This window comes from Eleginops maclovinus, chromosome 20, assembly GCF_036324505.1.
Source record: "Eleginops maclovinus isolate JMC-PN-2008 ecotype Puerto Natales chromosome 20, JC_Emac_rtc_rv5, whole genome shotgun sequence".
NCBI classification, from domain to species: Eukaryota; Metazoa; Chordata; class Actinopteri; order Perciformes; family Eleginopidae; genus Eleginops; species Eleginops maclovinus.
Window position 1 is genome coordinate 3,789,391 of NC_086368.1, and position 26,518 is coordinate 3,815,908.

Below are 26,518 nucleotides of genomic sequence, written 5' to 3' on the forward strand. Positions count from 1 at the left end.
ATATTGATAATAGCAGTAATGATAATATTGCAGTACACCCAAAGGTGATGTAACTCCAAAAATGTCCATAAAGTTTCTCTCTCTCTTTAAAAAAACAAACAAACCAGCAAATATGTACAGATGTCATGTTTTTTACAACATGCTCATGATCATAATCTGCATTCAAACTGAAATTCGTATTGTTGGTTGCCTTTGTGTAATTTCTCCTTTCCCTTTTCTTTCTAGGTCATCAGAGGGCGAGGCTAACCATCCTGTCCAGTGTCAGGCAGGCTAACCATCCTGTTCAGTGTCAGGCAGGCTAACCATCCTGTTCAGTGTCAGGTAGGCTAACCATCCTGTTCAGTGTCAGGCTAACAGTGAGGAGAAATGGTTTGGGTAGGTGACTAGTTAAAATGCACCACAATGTTCCACTGTAAATTGGTTGGATGTGAGCATGTGTCTGAGAATGTGTATAACTTTGTTCAGCACACAAAGCTGCATAGTAATGCCCCCAATTATCACTACCAGTGTGGGGTGCCTGACTGCTCACAGAGGTACAGAAAACACACGGGACTGCAAATTCATATGTATAGGCAGCATAAGTCCTACCTACAAGCTGCTGGGCCTCACGTTTTTTTTTAATTTCACATATTTCCAGGAAACATAGGTGTGCAGAGGATTCAGTTTTAGATGACTTTGTTCTAGACAAGTCTATTACTACAGAACCATTGCCAGGACCCAGTCTGTCATATTCAGAAGCTGCTGCTGCTGAACATATTGAACCAGAAATGACATTCGCTGTGGACGAAAACCTATTTTTACAGAACCTTACACTTTTCTACTTGAAATTGCAATCTAAGTTACTCTTACCGGCAAGCACCATACAAACCATTATTGATGGCTTTCAAAGTGCTCATGAACTTGGCCTGTCTAATTCACTTAATTCACTTTCTGAGTGAGAAATTGAAAGAACTCGGATTCCCTCAGGCCAATATAAGTTCATCATTGAGGAAATGAACAGAGATGATCTACTCACACTCTATAACAGGGGAAGGCTCAGTACAGATGCAAAGAGGAAGGCTGCTTTTAAATAGTGTTTTAACTATGTTCATCCCATCCCATCCCCTCCAAGCACTGCCCCAAGCACGTCAAGCCCTTCACAGCTTGGCATGCCATGGTATGTAGACTTTCGTCTCAACTGGGACCAGGTGTCCTCAGCCATTCGACTTAGAGTGGAAAAAGAAGAAAGACCATTGCAAGACCAGAGAAAGGCCTTCGTGGTCGTGCTCGTGGACCAAATGATGCAGCACGACCGCAACCCATCCAGAGCCATGTGCCACAGCGTTGTGAGAAACGTTGTCAGGTAGGGATGGGACTACTATCAATATTATCGTTAATTGTAATTTAAAAAAACACAATTAACGTCAGTTAATCCCGAGCCCCACCCCCTTTAACTGTTTGTAGTTTTCATTGACTAATTTCCTGCACCTGTGATGTCACAAGGGTGCAGAAGTGAAGACTTTGTAAACATGGTTTGTTAAAACAGAGCTAGTATAGTCAAGGAAACCAGACTTATGCTGTATTCACATGGAGTCCGGCAGACGGCAAACCGGATGTCATTTTAGTGGACGACATTACGACAGTAAAACTTAGTTAAAGAGTTAAAATATTTTAACTTTTGCCGTCTGCGGCGACGGTATCCTCAACCGGATGTGACGTATGAGTATGTCGACATCGCCATAGCAACATAGTGAGGCGTTGTGCCGTCCTGTCAGACCGTTTGTTTGTTTTTAACCGTTCTGTCTAGTGGCATTGGCCGTTTGCTGTCTGCTGGACTCCATGTGAACGCAGCATTATTAATCCCGTATATTATTATTAAAATACAGGTTTTTTTAGCCTATTTTTTTTTTTGAAGTTACCCTCACATTAGCTGTTAGCTTATGTGGCACGTGTCTTGGCCTGCATGCAAGTTAGTGTTCAGGTTTCCCTTTGAACCACACTGGTTCAAAGTAGAAGCTACAGTTTGACGCTACGATACAATGCATGTTGGACCTTTTGTACTTATATTTCGTATTGCTATTATATAGTTTATCGTGATTATTTTGGCCACAATGGTGACATATTTTCTAATTGTCCCACCCCTATTTTCAGGAGCCATTCAAACACATTTGGCGACATTGGCAAGCACGGTGATACTGCTGGAGACGGATGTCACTCTCTTCTGCAACAAGTAAAAACGAGAGTGGAGTACAAAAATAGGAATAATACTCTTGCTCAACGCCGCAGAGAAGGAAGACCGCGCACGGGAATGGCAGGAGAGGCCAGACTGGCAAGAGGTCCTGTTGACCAATACGGGTATGTGGAAATATAGGGGTAAAATCTGTCAACATTTTGATCGAAAGCATTGTATATGACCATGAATAACCCTGAAACAGGACAAAACATACTTTTCTCTTGACTACTTTATTGACACTTTGACACGGACCCTTTTCACAGCAAGCATGCTGCAGTGTCAATAGTGTAGTAAACACAGGTGTAATTACCTGTGATTATGGCCCTGTTCCATTTAGGATTAAGCTGAGCCAGGGTGCTGATATTGTGCATAGTGGCTCTGTGGCATGGCTGTGACACACAAAATACCTTGACCATAATTAATTTGATCAAATACACCTGTGCTTACAACACTATGACACCGCAACATGACTGCTGTGGAATGGGTCTATTTAGACAGTCACAACCGGGAATCAAACTGCTGACCCTTCAGTCATGAGACGACCTGCTCCACCTTCTGAGCTTAGCCGCCCCCAATCGTATTGTTACCCTGTGATGCCCACCCCTAGGTGTATGAGGTGGGGCCCAGCCTGCATCCTGCTGCTCCTAATGTCGTACTTCAAAGAGCGGAAGGAGAATTTGATGCTTGAAGTTGATGTAAGATTTTTTATTCAAATATTTAAAATGCAAAATGAGTGATTACATTAGACGCCATTTATGACCTTGTATGATTTACCTCTGACCAATGAACAATATTTATCCTTTAACGTTAAATCTATGCTATTGTGTGTTACTATGTTACAGCCATGTGCCACTGCTGTGGACCTTAATACTGCAGAACTCCCCAGCACCCCCTGTTTGATCATTCAAGGTAATGTTACTTGGATCTTGTATCGACATTTCTAACTCAGTATTTGGTTTTGATTCTAGGAATCTACATGACCACAATAAATAATAATATTAATAATAATAATGATTACATTTGTATAGCACTTTATATCTGAAACAGATCTCAAAGTGCTCATAACACATGATGTGGTATCTGTTCATTTCAGGTGACATGATGAAGCCCTCTGGATGGCTTATATCCATCGAGGGACATGTCGTAATGGGCCCACACCCTTTGTTTTTACACAGAGTAGCTGCTTTCTTCAGCAGCTATTACGTCTTTAACCTTGAGTATCCTGCCGCTGGATCGTCGACGCTGGACTTCATTCAAAGGTATTGTATAAAGATCACATTTAATCTTGTAATTCATATTATAGTATAGGCTTCCAACTCAAAGATTGACTTGAGGTCTAAAATGCTGACAAAGGAGGTAACTTTGGCTAGCCTGGTGAGACCATCCTGATCTTGCAAACTCATTCAATTTCGCACCCTGGCTAAAAATCATTTCATGGTGAGAGGAAGATCCAACAAGTTTGGATTATAAGTCTATTAGGGTGTGATATTGGAAAAGGCACGAATGAAAACCTTGATAAATGCTGCCTGCAATACATAAGTCTATTTAAAACTGAAACTATCTTTGCTTATTAACAGGTGCTTCTTGGGCATCAATCCTGAAAGAGGCTCAAAAGGGTGTGAGCACCCTTTTGAGGAAGCTTATTGACTTTGAGTGGGCATCATTGACTTTTTGCAGCAGAAGTTGTCAGGCTCAGTTTTGAGTAGTTCTTTTTGTACTTTTCTGAAGACAACTTTTTTGCACAACGCTGTTACGTGTGGACTCATTATAGAATGTTTGAGACTGAGAGGAGCGCCTGACCCCTTCACGACATCCCTTCATCGCTCTCTCCTTTCCTCTCTTACCTTGCCATGTAGGCCTCATTCCCATCCTCTTACTGTTATTGTGACACAGCTAGTTGAATCGTTGAATTGTGACACAGGTAGTTTCTCTGCATTTTAAGGAACGTTTATGAGTAGGAAGTTGAATATCTTGAATTCTTGAATTTTTGGGCATTTATGTTGAAAAACCTTTATTTGTAAATAAATATGCCATTGGGCTAACATTGACTTTACCTTGTGTGTTGGTAGATTTTAATTGTACAATGATTGTAAATTCACAGTAAATGGAATCTTCATCTGCATGCACAGTAAATTACTGGCCAATTTTTGCAGGACTTCCACAGTATACATTGTAAATTCACAGTAAATTACTGTCAACTTGTGCATTACTTTCACAGTACGCACTGTAAAAGTACAGGGCCTTGTTGTAATGATGTACGGTACAGCAAAAGGTTGTAATTCCCCAGTAATGAACTGTAATATCACAGTAAGTACTTTGTCATTGAAGCTGTGAAGTTACAGTATACAGTTGTGCTTTTACAACAATGCATTGTAATATCACAGATGTGAAATCACAGTAAATTCCTGTGAGTACATTTCACAGTGTATTGCTGTAATCCTTACTGTGAAAGTCATGCAAAACTTATCCAATTATTTATTGTGAATTCACAACATTTTTGGAGTGTAGGTGGACACCTGATTTATTAAATACAAATACTATCTACATTTAATTCATGGATCAAACTGAATAGCATTCTTAAAGTATACTTACACCTTGCCTATAATGTATATAATGTATGATCTGTTTTGTATTGATTGCATTGCATATGATATTGAGGTAATCCAAAAGTAACGGAAAGTAAAAAGGTTACATTCATTTCATAATGAAATACATGTTAAAGGAACCCTCCTGACCCTGAGTATAACTGAATGAAATGTAACATTTTGAACACAAAGAAAGCAGCGTCTGTAGCTGCAGGCCAACCAAACTACTTCATTAGGATGAGGTGAATCTGCCGCTAATAAAAGGTATTACTCCCTCGAAACACAGGAACACACTATTGTCTTTCTCTTAACAGGTGTATTTGTCTCCAATGTACCGTGTAAAGCTGAACATAAAAACGCACTACACGTACTCAAATAAAATATGAAGCATTTACCATGTGGTTTAATATGTAGTTCCTTTGAATTGAAAAGAATCTTTATCCTGCTGGTTTGTGAAACATCTGTAATGGGATTACAACTTCGGATGCCTTGAAGCAGAACTGTGGGGGTTTCAAATTATAAACCGCAGCTTGTAATATTTCTAATGTGGGTCAAATGTAAACAGCCTCTTTGGAAACCATAAGGAATACATCGAGGCAGAGAGATGGCATACTTATTGATACATTGAAAGAGACCTGAGGCCTGAACTACCAAGCCAGTTCAACAGACCCTGGATATGTTTGAGTTATCTGGCTTCATTAACCCTAACAAGCGCGATCTCGCTAAACCGTCCTACGACGCTGGTCATCCACCCGGTAAATCAACCCAGGTTTTCCCCAATCTAGTTATGAGCATTCACATAAAAAGGGGCGGTATTTGGAGCATTCGACCAATTGCTATCATGGGGGAGTCTAGAGCGACTTACTTTACAATGGAGGAGCAGGAAATAATTCTACAGCACTATGAAGATTATAGAAATATAATCCAGGCGAGAGCAACACGGCTGCAGCTGCCAAACTAAGGAAAGACAGCGGGCAAAAGCAGACTCCGTGAATGTGTGAGTAGAATACGTCCTATAATATTATGTACAAGTAACAGCAGGCACAGCTCCACATCTTTAAAAGTGTATTGGATGCAAAAACGGGCCAGCATTAACAGATGAACGTTCTTGTTTGTCAATGAGTGCCAGACTTTTGCTTCTTTTTGATATCACTGCCCGAAGGTCAGGAGTAGACTTGAAGCCTAATAAGGTTTTACTTCATGTGTCTGCCATCATGTGCCTGATTGTCTGAGTGTTCACCTGTTGCCCCTCCCCTCTCCAGCTGTGTCTTCCCTCATGTTCTTGGTGTGATCGTCATACATGTTTCCTCATGTTCCTGTCTCAGCTTCTGCTCCTGTGCCTTGTGTCCTCTCGTTTGTACTTGTTAGTGATTGTGGTCTGGTCCCCCTCTTATGTAACTCCTTTTTAAAATAAAGCTCACTTTATGCAGCTTCCAGTGTGTTACTGTGTTTGGGGCCTATCAAATAGCACATCCCTGACATAATATTTTTGAATTCCTTTTGAATTGATTACATTGCTTAGTGAAACGTTTATTTTTGAATTCAAGCTGTGTATCCGGACACAAATGTATATGTTCATGTAACAGTTACTTACCTGTACATCATTTTAATTAAGTGTGAGTACTGTCCTGTTTTTCATTCTCACTCTGTTACTGCATAAACTCCTGAATTTCCCCTCTGGCATTAATAAAAGGTACATCTTATCTTATATGATCAATTATTTTCTTTTGTCAGATGTAACCCCGGCCGGAGTAACAGGACCAAAAGGTATATAAAAACATTATTCAAAGTGCTAAGTTGGCCTCTTTTGAGATTTAAAAAAACAACTACAAGTATTTAGTGCTTTAACTAGTCTGTTTCATAACGGTATAGAAAGCAGTTAAATGTTTTCACAATTCTTGCAGCCAAAAAGAAAAAAAAGTGACTTGAGGAAGACAGGAGGGGGCCCTCCAATGCAAGACTTCACCACTGCTGAGGAGCTGGCCCTCAGCAATTATCAGGGTCGGACCCTAATGGTAGGGCTGGAAGGGGGTGTCTCTACCGCCCCTGGTGGCAGCCACTCCTGTGACATTGTATACAGGAGTCTGTGTCCTATAACTTGCTGGGGCTCTATTAAAACACAATTATATAATATCCCTGCTTGTGTGGGAGTAAGTAACATGTACTTTATTTTCCTGCAGATGATGGGGATAACGAGGTGTTGCTGCCACCCCCATATTACAGCCTACCCCATACAAGTAAGTTAACCTTCTATCCCCGGTATATCAGCTGTGGCTGATTATGGATAAAATACACCATTTACATTTCTTCTTTTTTCAGGAGGGCGTAGATGAAGAGACGGTGTCTGTTGCTCAGACAGAGCTCTGGCAGTACACTTTAGCATTTTGTTACCAATTATATGAAGTTTCCGGTTTGCCCTTATCAACACAGACAGTGGGGGCGAGGACACTTTGGTTTAATTGGTTATTTCTGATTACTTGCAAATTGTGGTGGTCTACACAATCAACTATTCTCTTGCGAAAAATAAATGATTTGCTTTGCTCAATTTGCAGGAAGAAGGAACTTTACCTCCCCTGGAGCCTGGGCCCTCCATGCCTAGGCCAGTGTCATCACAACTAATTAATTAAGCTCAATTAAAAAGTAGTCAATTTAAAATGTGGGGACAGTGCTTGAATGATAAAGCAACTTATATGTGATTCATTTGTTTCAGGCTGCAGCAGACAATGTGAGGGCCCTGTCCAAAAGAACATTAGAGCTTGATATTGAAATAAAGGGGCTTGAACTCTAACATACACATAATTCAATAATCAATTCAATAAATTCATGTAAAAAGCCAAACTGGAAGTGGAAAAATGGGTGAAAGAAAAACGAGTAATTCAGTAACAATTTATTGTTAGTAACTTTAAATCTATGTTCCTTTTTTTTCAGAATAAAAGAACTTTGAAATCTCATGTATGAGCTATTGTCAAATAAATAAATAAAAACTGTCCAAACTGGAATCAAACCATCATTTCACTTCAGGGTGGTAGCACGCAAAGATGAGACTGATACATCTGTGAGGAAAAAACTAGGGGCAGAGAAAAATCGTATTATTAAAGACAGCAGCATCATAGAGGCCAACAAGACTGACAAGGGGGTGTCACTGTGCTAAGGATAGTTGTGAGCAGTATCCAGGCCAGCCTCTGAAGACTTTCCAAGGGGTAAACATGCTGCTGCTGCTCGAGTACTGACTGGAAGCAGTGCTGATATCATGTCTACCATAGCCTCTTAAAATACTCTGTCCAACAATATCATGAAGAAATGTTTAACACTTATTAAAGATAGCAGAACAAATGCGTATACAGGAGGGGACTTTGACAGAGGACTACTCAAAAAGTAAGCAGTAAAAGTACTTCATCGTACTTATGGGAGGAGTTTCACTAGTACTGAGCCCAACAGTATCAACCTCACGAAGGACTTATGGCAAACAATCATTTTATCCCTCATCAAACTGAGAGGTGGCTTGATCTTGTTCTCAGGAGGGGACTTTCATATTTTTATTTAAAAATAAAATACACAGTAAAAGTATTTCATTGTATTGTTGATAGTAAGCTTACTACTACAAAGTTGAACAGTATCAATTTCATTAAGAACTAATGTCAAAATGAAACATATTTGTGTTACTCATCAAATATAGCAGGAAATAAATGAAGAGCTGCTGATCTGACCGAGCCAACGCGAAAGACGGCTGAGTTCACCGCAGTCAGAATCGCTGAATATTTTAAATCTCCCAACAATGTTGTCCATTTTAGACAGAGCCATACGGCATCAACAAGTCTTTTATGGAATAATGACTTGTTGATGAAAATCAAACTGTGTAATAAACACCTGCCAGTAGGGCAGTCTAGAGTGATGGGGTCTACCACATCCGTTGGTTGGGTGTCTGCAGGAGGGGCCTTCTCTTCTGAGCCCTCGCAGGCAGGAGAACCAGGCCTCCAGTAAACCAAAGGTCATTTCAATCCTGACCCTGGTTTTGGAACGTTAAAGTGCACAACTCTGACACTGACACTGGCAATGTAAGGCTCGAGGAGCTACCACAGATTAGTCAGCCCTTCTGACGAGAATCTGTATCTTTCATACAAATACTCAGAGAAAGCCTATAGATGGAACTTTAATAGGCTGGTGTATAGCATAAGTTACCATGGCGATTTACCCCGGTAGGAAGTGAACCAGCGCAGGACCCAAAACCCAGAGTTAACCCTGATGTTTCCTCTCTCACTGCAAATCCTGCTTCGTCGTACAGGCCTCAAGTCTTTGCGGCTCACGATAATCATGTTTCGTGCCTTCAAGCAAATCTAGCAAATGCATTATGTTTAATTTTTAAAAAGGTAAGGGAACACATGTTATTTTCTATTTGTAAGCTCCATTCTGCTTAAGGGTACTACAGATGCACACCTTTGCAATGGGAGCTGGGGAACCACAGAACAGCTGCAGATTAAAATCATTATTCAGTCTCTCAAGTCGGAAGAAATACAGCTAACAATACTTAAACATGCACAAAAACAAACAGTAACAGGATAATGAGGGATCTCAGAGTATGCAGGGACTTAGCACCGGGATAACAGGTGTGTGTATGTGTGTGTGTGTAGGGTTACAGACTACATTATTCCTCTTAAATCAGCCGTTAAAGACGCACAACTAGACAATGATGAAGGAAGGGCTGTCCTGAGTGTGTGTAATTGTCATTATCTTATATCTATGAGTGGAATATGATCATAAATTCAATTTATGATCATATTGTTGTTTTTCTGTTTGAGGATTAGCACTTAAACTGGTTTTTGGTTTGGACCAGGTCAGACCTTCTTTCCATCTCACTATTTTAAAGCTATTTCCCTTTGATTTAAATTACAAACAAAAAGCTTGACCTCTCTAATGGTGCACACTGGACACTGGAGCTGGCTGGTTAGCAGAAATATCTCTGGTGAGCTGGGAGAGACGTCCAAGGAAAAACGTCTGGAGTACACACAAAAACTGGAGCTCTGGAACAGAAGGCTGTAAGCAGCAGAGAGACACTACATGGAATCCTCTGGCAGAAAAGTGGAGTGAGGACCAGACTTCTATGGAGCTGGTTGATGAGGTGATTTGAATCAGGTGTGCCTCGTCTGCCGCCAGGAGCAAGCTAGCCACGCCCACTGCTACACAGAAGCCCTTCAGAGAAGGGAGGGGGAGAGAGAGCAAGTGCCAAAGAAAACACAAAACCAAAAACCATTGCATGAGCATAACATATAAGATGATATTTTCAGTGTGGCCTGATCAGCTACAACTGTAGCAGAGCATAGCGGTCCGATCTCCATTCAGAAATCAAGCATTTGAAAAGTGTTTTGCGTGCTATTTTCGTCCACTTGCCAAAGCATTAATTCATATTTTTTGCTCATCATTTTGATAATTATCTTACAATTCAATCACATGCATAATATGTCCATTCTGTTGGTAGCCCTGACACCTCGCCAGTTTGAGTAGTTTGTAACGGGACGCGGGTTAACCCAACTGATGCTGTGGTCAAACTAGCAAGATTAACACGGAGCGCGGCGTGAACGCACCACAACACTGTATGCTGATGCAATCTGGCATTCATACAGCTGTACCCGTAGTGAAAGAAACCATTCAAATGTTCTTTAGATGTTCCCATTTTCCATTTTTGTGTGTAATTTCTAAGGTTGAAACAACATGGACAGTAAGAATAATGTGTGTTGTACTCTATGGCTCAGGTAGGCTAATTTAAAAAATGAATTGATAGATATGTGTGATTTTTGGTTCATTCTGACACATGCAGCATAAATGTACTATTTAAGTAACAAAAGTATTGCTCCATGTTGCACATCTCTGCCAAATTTCATGAAAAGCAGGCAGTAATTCTGTAATTCTGCTGACAAACAAACAGACAAAACATACCCTCCTTGGCAGAGGCCATAAGATCAGAGCAGAATTAACGCTTTCAGAACTCGCGTTTCTTGGAATAGGTTTGCTTTGGAGCAAGGGGGAAGGCACAGAGCTGATATTACACACCTTTAAAAAGATGGTTTCCCTTGCAAGTTCTAACCTGTCTGAATAGGTTGGAGGGATACTGGCACCAAGCTGAGCTGCACCAACTCCAACCGTGGCGAGAATGGATTTTCACGGCACAGCGTGGCTAGGTAAAAGGTATTGTTTACTACGATGACGCGTGAGGAGTGCTAGTTTGTACAAACCACAGAAGAGCCTGTTCTCTGCAGATCTGTAGTACCAGCTCTGCCTTCAACATTCTCACCTGAAGTATTGGCACAGGAAACCTCCATATTGATATGATTTTTGTGAAAATTGGGTTAGTTTCAATATAGATTCTGGTTTGAGGACATTAAGGTGTTCCTTTTCAGATCTACTCATTCCGCTGTGAGCTAATAATAGGTGGTGAATTATGGCATCAAAGCAGAATAAGGTGTTAATATTTAGTTAATATGTACTTTTTTAAAGTTATATCAACTAATTGTTACAATGTAAAAACACAAAAGCTAACCTAAGATCTCTATCTGTATAGATACAGATTTTTGTTGTTGCCAAACTGCCACAAATAATAACTTACAGTACATCACTTTATATGAAAAGGTTTTACTAATTTCTCAGTGACTTCAACAATAACAAGTTCAGTAACACACGTGACAAAAATGTGTGTTAGGCCTGCCTTTTAAATCTAAAAAACAAGCGCATTTAAACGTGTACACAAAATAACTCTGTATATAATAGGATAATAATAATAATAATAATAATAATAATAATAATAATAATAATAATAATAATAATAATAATAATAATAATAATAATAATAATAATAGTAGCTTTAACTTCCAAAAGTAGGAATATCAAGCTTCGAATTATAACGTTTTTACAAGTTTTGCAGTTCAGGATGAATTTGTAATCTTAGGAAATAGACCTCTTGATTCTCGAGGGTTTATGTAAATGTGTATATGTGTGTGTGCAAGTGTTGTGGTTGAAAATGTGCGAGTCAATTTCGACTGCCCATGACCAAAGATGCCAAGAGGCTGTGATTTAGTGTGGATTTCCAGCTTGGAAACACACACATAAACTAATGTGTACAAATGTGTGTGTATGTGTGTGTGTGTGTGTGTGTGTGTGTGTGTGTGTGTGTGTGTGTGTGTGTGTGTGTGTGTGTGTGTGTGTGTTTTATCATGATTGATGTTGAGCTGACAGTGCAGTCACACCAGAGGAGCTAAACACATCTACTCACCATTCATTTTATTTCTAGAGGTCTCTAAAGGAAACACACGTGCACACACACACACACACACACACACACACACACACACACACACACACACACACACACACACACACACACACACACACACACACACACACACACACACACACACACAGCATTTAAGAAGAACAAAGCAACACCGTCTTTCTCTCACTCTCTTAATTCTGCACTTCATTTTATTTCTTTGATCGATTACAGTCCGTGCTTTTCCTTCAGCGCTGATGTTTCCAGTTAAATCTGACACTCAAACACACCGTCTCTCTTTGAGGCAACACATTTATTTTCCTCTTACTCTTTTCTCGTCTCTGGGGCTCTTTTTAGATAAGCACATCCAACACAGCAGCACTAACAAGAGTGCAGTGATTTTAGATTTAAGAAAAGGCTCCATTACCTCATTACAGTGCACGTGTGAGTGTTTCAAAACAGACATGTAAGATACAGTGTACTAGGCAAATTGCTGGTTTCAGAATGTCAGCTGTCAGATTGGGGTGTAAAAGTGAAATTAAAATAATTTAATCTCATTTCAGTTCATTTTTCCTGTTCTTTGGTCCATCATCTGTGACTATCAGACTGATGTTTGACATAATGACCCTCTATTCACTGAGCACAAAGATGCTGATTGCTGGTTAAAAGCTTTATCTTTTGACTTGAACCACTGATTTAAATGATTACAGGCTTACAAAGGAACCGGAAGAAATGAAAAGCTAGGAGCCATGTCAGATCGGAAAACAGCTCGGTGAGATTCAGGACATTTTGGCCAACAGTTTCTGTTACACTATTTCAGGTAACAAACTACATTTCGCAACGATCTCCAATGGTTGTTTCCAGGCTTGGAATGCTGTCATTTTAGGGGCAAATCCATTTGGCCTTGTGTGTCACACATTTTTTTTAGGGCACAAAGGCCATTTAGGGAAAAATTAGGATTTGGAGCTTACAAATAAACAACTTCACTTTCTGATAATAAAAACACATGAATGACATGGAAAACAAATCACTTTTTTACCGCACTGCGCATTGAATAGAGTAGATTTTCAAATAATGTGTGCGGCAAAAAATAAATCACAAGTGGAGCAAAGCGCTCGCTGCCCAACCAAAACGTCATCTCATAAGTCAGAGCTGATGACTGTAAGTGTGTGTGCGAAAACTGTTTTTATGAAGGGGAGACGAGAGAGCTTAGAGTATCACCAGCGGTAAATAATACAAACAGAACATGAAACAAGTTGACCAGGTACTGGAGCTTTGGTGAGCGAAAGTATAGTTTATGTTGATCTCTGTGTTAGCCTTTATCAAACTGCTGGATCGATTGCTATTGTAACCACGGTGACGAGTGTCTGTGTCAGTCCTACAGATGTTTTCATGCTGAGGCATCACGGTTGTTGTTGTTGTTGTTGTTGTTGTTGTTGTTAAGTTTTGCTTTGTGATAGCGCTCTTTACTCCATGTATTAAGGTACAAGAAGCCTATATATAAATATCTAAGTTGTTCGTGCCACCAGTTTTGTACATATAAAAACGCCACTGGGTGAGGAGAAGGGAGGTTCCTAGATAGAGAGAGCTAACGGTGTATGTGTGTGCAAGTGAGATCTTAACAGTATCAGGGCGAAGAGGACGTACAATTATTTTCAGGGCAATGAAAGCCATGGCCGTCATTACCGCTGTGAAATTCCTACCCCGGTTGTTACTGTACCTGTTATCTCTGCTCAGTCAGCTGCCATTGTATGTGTTAACGCTGTGGCCCCTCGTCCACCCCATCCACCTCCAATCATCACATCCAGAGCTCTGGTTGAGCTCAGTCCCTCATCAAATCCAGATCTCCATCCCATCATCTTCACCACCAGTGTGTAGAACAAGCATTGTGTGAGCTTGTTAGGCAAGGGGATGATTGGAACTCATTTGCATGAAAAATACAACAACTACAAAGCAACAGATCCGGAAAAATATCCCCCTCAGGGACCATTAAACTACAGTATTTGCAAAGCAATAATCACTTAGTTATATACTGATACCCAGATATGGTACTGCATGCCCTACACTTTATCAAAATCAAGTCAGTGGCTTTACATTTACAGAAAACACATTGTCAACCCCCAACAATGGACGAGCTAGTTATACATATGGTGGGTGAAACTAGAGCTTTACTGGAAGTGGTAGTAGTTAGTAAAGGGACTTGACAGATAACATTGAGTAGACAATTGTTTCTTTTCATGCATGTTTCGAATAAGTGACTGTGAAACATGTGAGTTAAATGTTATGCATGAGAACATTGCAAGATATGCCTTGTGAACAGTAAAAGCACTCCCAGTTTTATGTTCAGTCCAGAGCAGTTGTTTACACTCACCTTGGCCACCCCCCTGATATCCTTAGTATTTGCACACATTATGTCAATGTGATTTGTTAGGAACAGCCACTAGCAATATTAACCTACTACAATAAAGTCAATAACCCAAGGTATATGTGCTAAGGGACATTTATTATAATATTAAGTACCATTTTTCCATGAGATTATGGAAAGAACCAACTGTGTTGCTTCTTTAAAGATCTCACATTGACTATCCTCTTTAGAATCACATTAGGATGACTTTGATATATTTATGGTGAATATTCCTTATTTGTTTATAGCAGTGGGGTTGGACTACACACACACATAGACAAACACATACGCACACTAGCAATGTGTCTCTGTGACACACACAAACTTAATTCACCTGCTTCCTTCATTAATCCTGCCATCAGGACACACACACACACACACACACACACAGCTTGTGTGATGTTTGTGTGTGTGTGTGTGTGTGTGCAATTGTGTGTGTGTCTGCATTTGTGCGTGGCTGTATTGAAGTCTGAGGTTGTTGAATGGTCTTCAGGGACCACTCCATTACACTGTCTGCTAGCAATTAGCACTAGTGCTGATGACAAGACAGTGACGGATGGTAAACACACACACACACACACACACACACACACACACACACACACAAACACACACGCACACATACGCACGCACACACACACACACACCCTATGTATGGATACACTTGGATAGGATACACAAATGCACAAACGGATGCAGGAATGTATACACACACACATGCACATCAGAAGTACTTCATTATTCTGCGTACTCGCAATTAGCATCAGTGCTAACGACAGCAAAATGATGAAGGGAGCACACACACACACACACACACACACACACACACACACACACACACACACACACACACACACACACACACACACACACACCAATGAAGACAAGTTAATTATTCTCTCTGCTAGCCATTAGCATTGGCAGTAATAACAGTAAACACACACACACACACACACACACACACACACACACACACACACACACACACACACACACACACACACACACACACACACACACACACAACCGCATAATAAGAGCTTGGAACTATGAGCAGAGCCTCGAAGTGCTGACTTAATATTTGGAGGTAAATAAGGTTCATTCCTCTTGGCTGCAAAGCACAAGTTTTGATTTTTTTAAGTTTGAGAAATCATTTACCTGACTCCCTAAACAGATGCCCCTTTACATCATATACTTCACTGACAGACAACAGTTTGTACAACTCGGCAACCACAAGTCAGGGTGTTCTGTTTCACTGGGTGTCCCCCAGGAGTCAGTACTGGGTCTGATCCTTTTCATCATATATCTCCTCCCCCTGGGCACAATCCTCCGTCACCATGAGGTTCACTTTCACTGCTATGCACACAGCTCTACATTGCTTCCAAACCCACCACTGCCCTACCCCCCACCTCCCGCACCACCTGCCTTGAGGACATCAGGAGCTGGATGAGCAGGAATTTCCTGAAGCTCAATTGTAGTAAAACTGAGGCCCTGCTCATCGGCTCCAAATCCACCCTCACCAAGTCAAAAAACACCCCAGCTCAAAACATCATCATCGACGGCTTCCCCATACCATTCTCTGCCCAAGTGAAAAGCCTCGTTGTCATTCTGGATGGCTCCCTCTCATTCGCCCCACACATTAAAAACATCACCCGCACTGCCTTCTTCCATCTTCGGAACATCTTTAGACTCCACTCATCTCTGTCCCAACCCAGCACTGGAATCCTGGTCCACTCATTCGTTACATCCCGGATTGATTACTGCAATGCACTCCTGACTGGCCTTCCCACCAAACTCCTTAATAGACTGCAGATAATTCAGAACTCTGCTGCCCGGATCATCACCCGCACCAACTCATCCGACCGACTCAACCCCATTCTCATTCAACTACACTGGCTTCCTGTACGATACCTCATTGACTACAAAAACATTCTACTCACATATACTGTAAAGTTCCCCAAAACCTAGCCCCCATCTACATAACTGACCTCCTTCAGGAGTACACCCCCTCCCGCACCCTCCGCTCTTCCTCCATTGGACTACTGTCGATCCCCAGCTCTCGCCTCAGCACCATGGGTGCTCGAGCTTTCAGTTGCTCGGCACCAAGACTCTGGAACTCCCTGCCACTGCATAAGAGACAGTCTGATTCCATAACAACATTCAAAACCCAACTCAAAACCCATCTATTCAAACTGGCATTCTCACTATTAGCTGTACTACCACTTCCTGTTGTGTTTCTTGTTTTACCCCAGATGTCCACTGTTTTAACTCTCCCTATATTACCTTATGCCCTGTAAGGTGTCCTTGGGAGCTTTGAAAGGCACCCCCCAAATATTATTATTATTAAAGGAAATTTAGGAACGGTCAGTGCCTTAATGTCAGTGCAGTCTTTGACTGTGAAAAAGGAATCCCGGTCATTTCTGGTGAGTTGTAATATTGCATGAATAAAATCATTCATGTGCCAATCTTTCTTGCCACTGTAGCTAGGTTGTCATATTTAAAGATACTTGGCCTTTTGTCCTTTTGATAAACAAAATGTCTTACCACGTTTTTTGTTTAAAGTCTGAGGTTAACATAAGTTAGCGAGTTATTCCACTTTGTTCAACAGCATAATATAAATCTGTTAATACCCCTCGTTCAAAACTTCTGTGTCATAAGGTTCACAAGGCTCAGATTACAAATCATGTTGATTTTTCATTCAACCCAAATGCATCAAAAGTAGAAAAGTAATAAGTGGGGTTGATCAAAGTTACATTTTCATTTTTATTAAACATGTTCTGTTACAATTTTCTGCTTACAATTGTGTGTAACTGACCTTGTTTTTGATTTTTTTTAAATTCACGTGTCCCCTGAAGTACAAAAAAACGCTTTGGTATACTGGAACCCCATTTGAGGGCCACAGGCATGTATCACTATGACCGTATAAAGTACATTCACGGAAACAAAAACCTGTTATTAACTACAGTCTGCAGGGTAAAGTGCGTCATACTAACAAAACAGATTCAGGTTGAGTATCACTTTGAAAATGTCCCCATATGTATTTACATGCAATGAATCAGCTGTGCAGTAATTGAGGAAACTCTCTCTCACACGCACGCACGCACACACACACACACACACACACACACACACACACACACACACACACACACACACACACACACACACACACACACACACACACACACACACACACACACACACACAATGAAACACTGATGAAAGGGAGTGTTTTAGCAATACATCTTACACATGCAAGAACTCTATTACAGTGTCTGCCTGCAATTAGAGTCAAGGTGATGGAATACACACTCAATGCATACATACTCTTTCACTCCCCCCCACACACACACAGTGAACACTCCATTTGTGTGTGTTAGTTAACCTCATTTGCTGAGAAGAACTCTCCATGGTCCCTTCTCAATCAGCAAGTATTGATCTGCCTGTGTGTTCATACATGACGTTTCTACAGTTGAGTGAGTGTTGCTCAGTCCATGCAGGGTCCATTGCGGCTTGCACAACACCTTATTCTGTAAGACTTTCCCCTATTTATTATTTTTCCTAATTTAAAAGAAATGAAGACTGTTGCAACAGATATCTCAAAAATGTTTTTAAAAATCCAAGCAGACATGGTATATATTAAATCGTTATTTTTGTAACATAAAATACTAGAGTCATAATCTGAAAAGGAAAAGGAACAAAAGGCCAAGTAGGACTGAGGGAGAAAAGCTCACAACTGACATGCAGCTCTGGAAAAAATGAAGAGACCACTGCAGCATTATCATCTTCTCTGGTTTTATTATTTATGGTATGTCCTTGAGTTAAAAAAAATGTTTTAGTTGTATTCTATAAACTACATTTCTCTGTGTTGGAATTCAACAGACAGTGGAGTGGCTGCCATACATTGAGATTTAAGAACAATTTCGAGTGGTCTCTTAATTTTTTCTGGAGCTGTATGTGAAAAGAACAAGGACGTTAAATACGGTAAAACAGGTTCAAATGTCTAAAAGAAATATAAATTTGTTGATATGACTTAACCTCAGGTCTTCTGGTATTGGCCTTTTAATCAAACCCAAAGGTCAAACAATGACCCGTGGTGAGGCGTCTTTTATCATTACGGACCACAACTGTGGAACAGCCTCCCAGAGGACCTGAGGGTAGCAGAGAGCATTCAAAGCTTTTAAGAGCAAACTCAAGACCCACCTTTTTAATTTTTCTTTAACTGAATTATATTTGATTCTTTATTTCTTTGTTTATTGTATAATTTGATTCCTGTTTTATTCAGTCCTGCGTTGGCACTTAGTCACAAATCACAAACATGCTATGTGCTGCTATACGATACTGTGGTTATAAGTGGGAAAGGAGAGCTAGCAGTGTTTTTATTTTATGTAAATTGTGAGTGGTTTGTTTGCTTTGAGTTACCTTTGTGGCAGAAAAGTGCTATGAATAAAATTGGATTGTGTGTCATAGCGAGAACAAAAAAAGAAAATTTCGACTCATCAGCTCATCAGCCTCCCTCCTCCCCCAGCAGTCAGCAGAGCATTGTATCAGTGTCAGCTCATCAGATAATACCTGATTGAATGGTACTAACCAGCCCTTGGTCTGAATGGAGTGTAATTGTAGTGGTATGTTTTGATGAGCGGATCTTGTGGTTAAGACTTTTGATTGGGAGGATATGAGGTTTTTGTGAAAAATAATGAACAATTGTGTTTTGAGGCATCGGTAAACAAAGTCCAAACCAATGATTAGAAATGTTGCTGTTGAGATATGTGTAATCAAGACTCGATTCAGACTCCACAGTGACAGTAATATCACTTCATAATGTCAGCTCGAGTCATTTTTCAAAAAACAGAAATCATTTGCTCTGTGCTAGGGTAGTGTCACTGTGTTTGCAAGTCATTGTTGATTTAAGGGTATGTTAAATAACTTAAAATATTTTACATAAAAAGATTGGCCTAGATCTCAGATTTTCTAATTGGTGGGAAGAAGCCTAAATAAAAAATGTCATTAGAGTTGAGTTTATTTAAAAAATTCATCCAAATTGCTCTATTTACTGCAGTTGTTGTGTTTTATTATTTGGGTTAACAATGTATCAGTTGTTCTTACCGTTGATGACACTTGAGCTCAGGGTTTAAGGACTGTGACGGTTGGAAGTTTCTGTATATATTTTATGTTGGATTGCAATTTTATGGGTGTATGATGCTTAATGTATGTATGATGTATGATTAACTTTATTCAATACATGAATAAATAATTATATCAGATAGAAAATCTACAAAAAATGATTTGTTTAAATTGTGATACTAACATCGAATGTATTGAAATCTTTGGGTGTATTTTTTATACTAGTCATAATAATTATTGATTATCCCCTTTTGATAAATACGAATGAATAGTTTCTAAAATATAAATAATATAAACCTTATTTCATGTTGATGATGAATAGTTTATTGACTTTATGATTTGGAAAACACTACTGTGATTCTTGGTACATTGTTCTAATCAAGATAAATGAGTTGTGTCATATATTTTTATTCTTTGACAATAAAACCATATTTCTTCTTAAAATGTCTTCGTCCTGATTCCTGAGTGATTTGTGAGCAACATCAGCATGTACAGAAAAGTTCAAACTGAGTGCCAAATTACTATTTCCCTGTGGGGTGTAGAGAGGTCAGATGACCTCCATTATGGTTTCCTGTTTGGCTTAAGGCACTCTGATAGAAAACATTCTACCATACTGCCACTGCATGTGTATATTCGCCTTTGAGTGTGTGTGTGTGTGTGTGTGTGTGTGTGTGTGTGTGTGTGTGTGTGTGTGTGTGTGTGTGTGTGTGTGTGTTCATCCCAGCCCACTATGGTGCTGATCACCAAGCTAATTGTGATGAAGCGTTAATTAAAATGGATATGTGGATGGATATTGGAGCTCTGTCTGTGGTAAACACTCCACTAATCAGACTAACTACTTTAGCCTCTAATAGCCAAATGAGAAGCCACGCTGGGGCTCAATGGGGATAGTTACATTCACCTGCTCGTTCTACTCAAGCTGAATTCATACAATAAAATAATTGTATATCAAACACTATGGCAGTTGGAGCTGTCACATCAAGGCCTGGAATTGATTATTTTAATCACTGCAATCAGAACCCAGTGAATGATCCACTTCAATCAATTGTGGTACGAATTACACAATGCTACAACTCTAAAGAGGCAGACCTTGGTGGAGGCAAGTGCCAATAATAAATGAACAAACACATGTTTAATAGTTACACGTTTGCATCAGGACAATGGATCGTGAGATGGGCCGGAGTATCGGAGCAGCGGTACTGCAGTGAGAGCAAGAAGGCAAAGCTCTCTCTTACCCGGACCATCTTCGTTCGCCTAAGATATTGAAGGGGGGGGTTATGACCGAAAGTACAGCATCGCAAATACAAGCAGCCGAAATGGTTTTCTCTGGAAGGTAGGTGTGGCCTATTTGTCAGCTCACCTTCAATCCGCTCACAGGTGTGGCTAGTTAAGCAACTTTCCTTCCTGATCAGGGAAGGATTTGCTTTTTCTTCAACTTGTTTCTGCTCCAATTTCCCACATGGTTGGATAAATATTAAGCCATACGTAATCTAATATTGAAAGTGACTCTTATAATCTTCCTTATAATGATACCATACTTGTTGGTACACTGTTTTAATGGAGATGTATTACATTTAAAATGTCACTATCAGCATGAAGCAATTGTTTTTGACAGGTTTCATTAAAAAAATATTATAATCAAACACAATAAAAACTTCCCATACACTCAAACTGTATTCTCAATTTTCCCTCATTTTGAGTCAAACCTATTTTCTTCTGGATAACATTGCAGTACTGTTCTCCTGTGTTGGCTGTCCTATTTCCTGAAAACTGATGGGAAAATGCTCATCCATCCATGCATCCATCCACCCATTTTCCAATGCTTATCCAGTCGCAGGGGAAGCTGTTCCAGCAGAGGGGCACACATTTCCCTTTCTATCTTCCTTAAGAATAAGGTGAGAAGTTTAGTCATGGGGAGGCACTAGGGGTACTTTTCAGTTCTCTTATTTGTCATTTCCTCGCTCCTCTGTCTCACCGGAAGTTGATTTGTGTGCGCCATCTTAAGGAGCGTCCCATGGCGCTTATTTGTGCCGGAGGATCGAGGAGCGAGGAACCACCAGACCATCCTCCAGTGAAATCCTCAGCCACTCCCTAAGTGTGTACGTCACTGATTGGACGCTGCAGCGCGTGCGCTGATCTGATGCTTCTTAGCATGAGAGCAGTTTGACAGCAGAGTGAAGACATTAAACTCAAGGGAATCACTCCTCAGTTTTTACAGTGCTTTGTTTCAATTAATGTATCATATCTGGATATCACTTATAACAAAGTGGGAAAAAAAAAGTTTATTAATTTATGGGAAATCTTTTTGATGATCTCCAATTCATTATTATTATGAGCACAATCAAATGAAGAGAGACTGATTTAATATCTGCCCGCAGGAACAGCTTTTCCGTTTTACATTTTTAAGAATGATGTTTAGAGTTCTTATTTCATCAAATGTACTTTTTTCCAAATAAAACTTACACACCGCAATGGGTTGGACTGAACTGCTGTTTCATTCACACCTTTACCCACCTGAACTTAACCAATCTGAATTTAATGGGACTATTTTCATTCAGAATGTAAAGGACATATGACATTTACATACACCACATATTTTTCCTTATTTAATTGATTGTCCTATCTGGTTTTGTGGTTTGAAGTTGAGTTTATAGATATTTTGACTGTATTTTGATCTTTCGATTGAATCTGATCATATACAGTTTTTTCTCAGACATATTAATTGGAAGAAAATGAATTATTTTTCTGTGATTGGTTACTTTTTTGTATTTGTGTAGCTAGGTTAGCCAGGCTATCCCTCCATCTGGTTGACATTAACCTTTACTCTGACATATTAAAATGTAAAACATTCTTATATCTGGAGCCCTAATCACATTTTATACACAGGTGTTAAAAACTATGCAACTAAATATTCCACCAAAGCAGTAAGTCCAGATACTGGGTTTTCCATTTTTCTAACCAGCAGCACTGTGTGTTGAGTGCAAAAGTAAAATCAAACCCATATGTCTTTGTTATTGGATTTATCTGGTCTAAGACTGAATATTTAAAATGACACATGTCTTTAGAGCGTAACCATGAGAGAAACATTTATTGTTTGCATGTGTTGCTCGAGGCATTAGAGTGTTGTGCTGATGAACGGGGATCTTAAAGGGAAACATCAAGTGCAACATAACCTGGAGGATATATTAAATATTGAACACTGAAAACACACAGTAATAACATATTTTCATGGTGTAAAATTCAGGAACCCCATGAAATTGAACCTCTGTTTGTACTCCTCCTGCCACACTTTGATGGATCTGTTTTCATGCTGTGCTTATCCTCGAGACTCAAGCTGGACTGTAATATCATGAGGACTACCACTCTTTGTTTGGGAGTATTTCCTCTATAACTGACGAAAGGTGTGTGTACAGTGATTTAGTGTAGGAGAGAATAGCTTGAAGTACATTTCAAAATAGCAGTGTAGAAGAACATTTAAAGACAATGTAGTTTACTAGGATTGATGTGTGCTGCATTCGTTCACCAGTGAATCCCAGTTGGTTTGAGAGGAACATTTTGTTGCTGTAGCAGTTCTTTACCAAAAGAGACACATTATACTGCAGACAGCCAATTGTTCCAAAGGTAGTCCGGCAAAATTTCCCACTGGAACAAAAGCATATTTTTTCCGTGAGTCCATTAATTGGATACGAAACCCCCTATTCGCTCCGAAACATACACACTCTGCTGCTACTCTGTTCCCAAAAAACAACCACAGAAAGCCTTAATGATTACCGCCCTGTAGCACTCACACCTGTTATAATGAAGTGCTTTGAGAGGCTGGTGCTACATCACATTAAGGCCTTCCTCCCTCCCACACTTGACCCACACCAGTTTGCCTACAGAGCCAACAGATCTACCGAGGACGCCATAGCTCTCCACTCTGCACTGAGCCATCTAGAACCTCGTGGGAGCTATGCCAAGATACTCTTCATCGACTACAGCTCAGCATTCAACACCATGAACCCTGACATTCTGGTTGAAAAACTGTTAAACCTAGGCCTCCCCACACCCTGGATCAAATACTTTTTAACCGACTGGCCCCAGTCTGTGAAACTTTGCCCCCATCACTCCTCCACCTGCACACTCAGCACCTGCTCTCCGCAGGGCTGTGTGCTGAGTCCACTCCTTTACCGGCTCTATACACACGACTGCAGTCCAGCCCACCCAGCTTCTTCCTCAGAGCAATAATTGCACTAAACTCCAGCTTGCACAGACACAATATATATATATATATATATATATACATATATTTATATATGTTTTTATATATAAATATATATAAACATATATTTATGACAATATATGACGTATAATGACAATAAAGGATTCTATTCTATCCTATTCTATACAGGAAGGTATCACCTGCCTTGTTTGTACCCCTAGTTGGTAAGTACTTGTTGCCTTTATTGGTTGGATTGGTTAGGGTAAGAATATCATGGTAAGCCAATCTGAGGCTGGTTGGTTGGATCATGCCTTCACTGTCATTTTGCATACATTTCCGAACAGTTGGCATGTGTTTTTGAGGCAAGGGACCTACCGACTATTGGGCATTTGGGCCAATGGGAAATTCTGTGGACTATTTGGGTTTTAGGATAGTGAGCCTTTGGTACAATTGCATGGATTGTACCTGCTGTCTGATGCTAATACTGCTAAAACTATTATTGTGTGTGCAGTGGTGTAAAATAACTCAGTAGATTTACTTAAGTACAATTGTGAGGAACGTGTACTTAGTATTTTCCATTTTCTGCTTCTTTTTAGTTTTACTCCACTACCAGTCAGAAATAAATGGTGTACCTTTACTCCACTACATTTTTTTATTACCTTTAGTTACTTTACAGTTCTGGATTAATGATGTGAAACAGGATCAACCCTTAAATCAGACTTTAGTTCACCTGGAGTAAATCCAGCAGCTACCCTGCAGTATACAAAGCCATTCAAACTAGCTGCACCTTTACCAGCTCTGAGAACACTTTAATGATCAATAATTATAAAACATATCAGAGATATTATTCTGAAATGGACCAATCAGACAATGACTACTTTTACTGTCGCTACTTTAAGTACATTTAGATGAGAGTACTTTCTACTTTCACTGGAGGAACATTTAGAAAGCAGGACTTTCACTGTGACAGAGTATTCCTACACTCTGGTACTTCTACTTTACTCAAGTACAAGATCTGAGTACTTCTACTTTTTACTCAAGTACAAGATCTGAGTACTTCTACTTTTACTCAAGTACAAGATCTGAGTACTTCTACTTTTACTCAAGTACAAGATCTGAGTACTTCTACTTTTACTCAAGTACAAGATCTGAAAACTTTTTCCACCTCTGTGTGTGACTGGCGAAACGATACTTTAATAACACACTCTCTTATCCTATTGCATACTGTCTGATTAAAACTCCATTTAACAGCATCATTATTGGTATCTGCTTAACTCTGGCGATGTGTTCGTTGGTGCCAGTCACGCACTAAAACATTTCCTCATAGGAGAATTTTCGAGTTAAGTTTAGTGTTTTTACCTTTTTATGCCATTAAAAGTAGCAGTACCATATAGAAAGTGTAATATGCTTTTCAGTTAAAGTGTATAATCTTTTATTTAAGTGTTTTTCTAACGGTTCAAGTACATCAGTAAAATATATTAAAAGAAGTAAAAGTAAATAACACTTTTTCAAAATCAGAGTCAAAACATACTTCATTGTTCCAAATGGGGAGATTGGATTACATAACAGTGTAAGAATATATTAGAAATAGTGAAGTTATAGTGGTTGTAGTTAAAATTGCTCCATGGTTGGGTTCATTGTAGTGTTTGCACAGCAGTTAGCCAGCTGTGATAAGCTATTCCTAATTAGCACAGCCGACAGAGCGCCACATAGTGTGGTCTTAAATTCTCCCACACTAGAGGATTGTGGGCGAGTTCTTTTAGCTGAAGCTCGTTCTCTGGGGAAATCCATGCTTTTACAGAGTGCTGCCATTCATGCATAGCGCCTACGCACCTGATTGATATCGACATACTTTTGAAATCAATTGATTACGTTGAAAAAAACAACATTCCTACAAATATTGCAGTTTTGCATCAACAGCTAGCTTAGCATTTGTGTGTTCCTATGTTGTACATATTTTTTTCAGTTCTTACCTCTTTTTTTTTCTTGTTGACTTTCAGTACTTTGTATCCCAGCAAACAAAGATAAAATAATGCATAAAAAGTTACTGATTATAGAGTTCTTCATCTCAAAGTGTGCATGGAGACCAATTAGAGCGGAAACAGATTGCTAACTCAGTCATACATCAATTAATTCAGGTGCTTCACTGCCTGTCACTCATATGCTAGTCCTACACACACACACACACACACACACACACACACACACACACACACACACACACACACACACACACACACACACACACACACACACACACACACACACACACACACACACACACACACACACACACACACACACACACACAGTTATCATGCCATTATGAGTGTAGATTAGTGGGACTGCCTCTGTGTTACACTGCATGTTAACATCTCCACCTTTTAATCTGCTAAATTGTCCGTGTAGTCCCAGTAGCAGAGTTAACCCTCAAGGACAGGATGGAGCAGCAAGATATCGGGTAGTTTTAGCACTTAAAAAAAAAAGGTCATTTTGAACAATTCATTTAACGTTTTATAAAATGACTTAAGGTGGAAATGTAAAGATAAGTGCAGGGAGGGCTCTTAGAGCATGACGCTGTCACAGACGATAAATGAGACAATTTACAATGATTTAAAGATGCGGTACGGATCATTTTTAAATTAGTGTACATAAGTGTATTATTAGTATTTGGTGCCATTATGTTCAGAAAATGACTCCATGACAAAGACGGTCACCTCTGTCTTACAAAGTA

General features: G+C 39.8%; 1 protein-coding gene across 1 annotated transcript; it reads left to right on the forward strand.

Annotated features, from left to right (window-relative positions):
* Positions 1-366: 366 nt before the first annotated feature.
* On the forward strand, positions 367-16,427 carry LOC134883147 (uncharacterized). The gene is made up of 10 exons (XM_063911356.1): positions 367-375; positions 466-533; positions 1,112-1,342; positions 2,131-2,334; positions 2,820-2,907; positions 3,055-3,121; positions 3,306-3,471; positions 3,790-3,828; positions 15,730-15,742; positions 15,828-16,427. The coding sequence occupies exons 1-10, from the start codon at positions 367-369 to the stop codon at positions 16,425-16,427; spliced, it is 1,485 nt and encodes a 494-aa protein (XP_063767426.1).
* Positions 16,428-26,518: the final 10,091 nt, after the last annotated feature.

Excerpts from the sequence above, each read along its gene's own strand:
- LOC134883147 (XM_063911356.1), top strand. Across the intron at positions 1,343-2,130 it reads GTTGTGAGAAACGTTGTCAG|GAGCCATTCAAACACATTTG; the intron begins GTAGGGATGGGA and ends CCCTATTTTCAG. Across the intron at positions 2,908-3,054 it reads ATTTGATGCTTGAAGTTGAT|CCATGTGCCACTGCTGTGGA; the intron begins GTAAGATTTTTT and ends ACTATGTTACAG.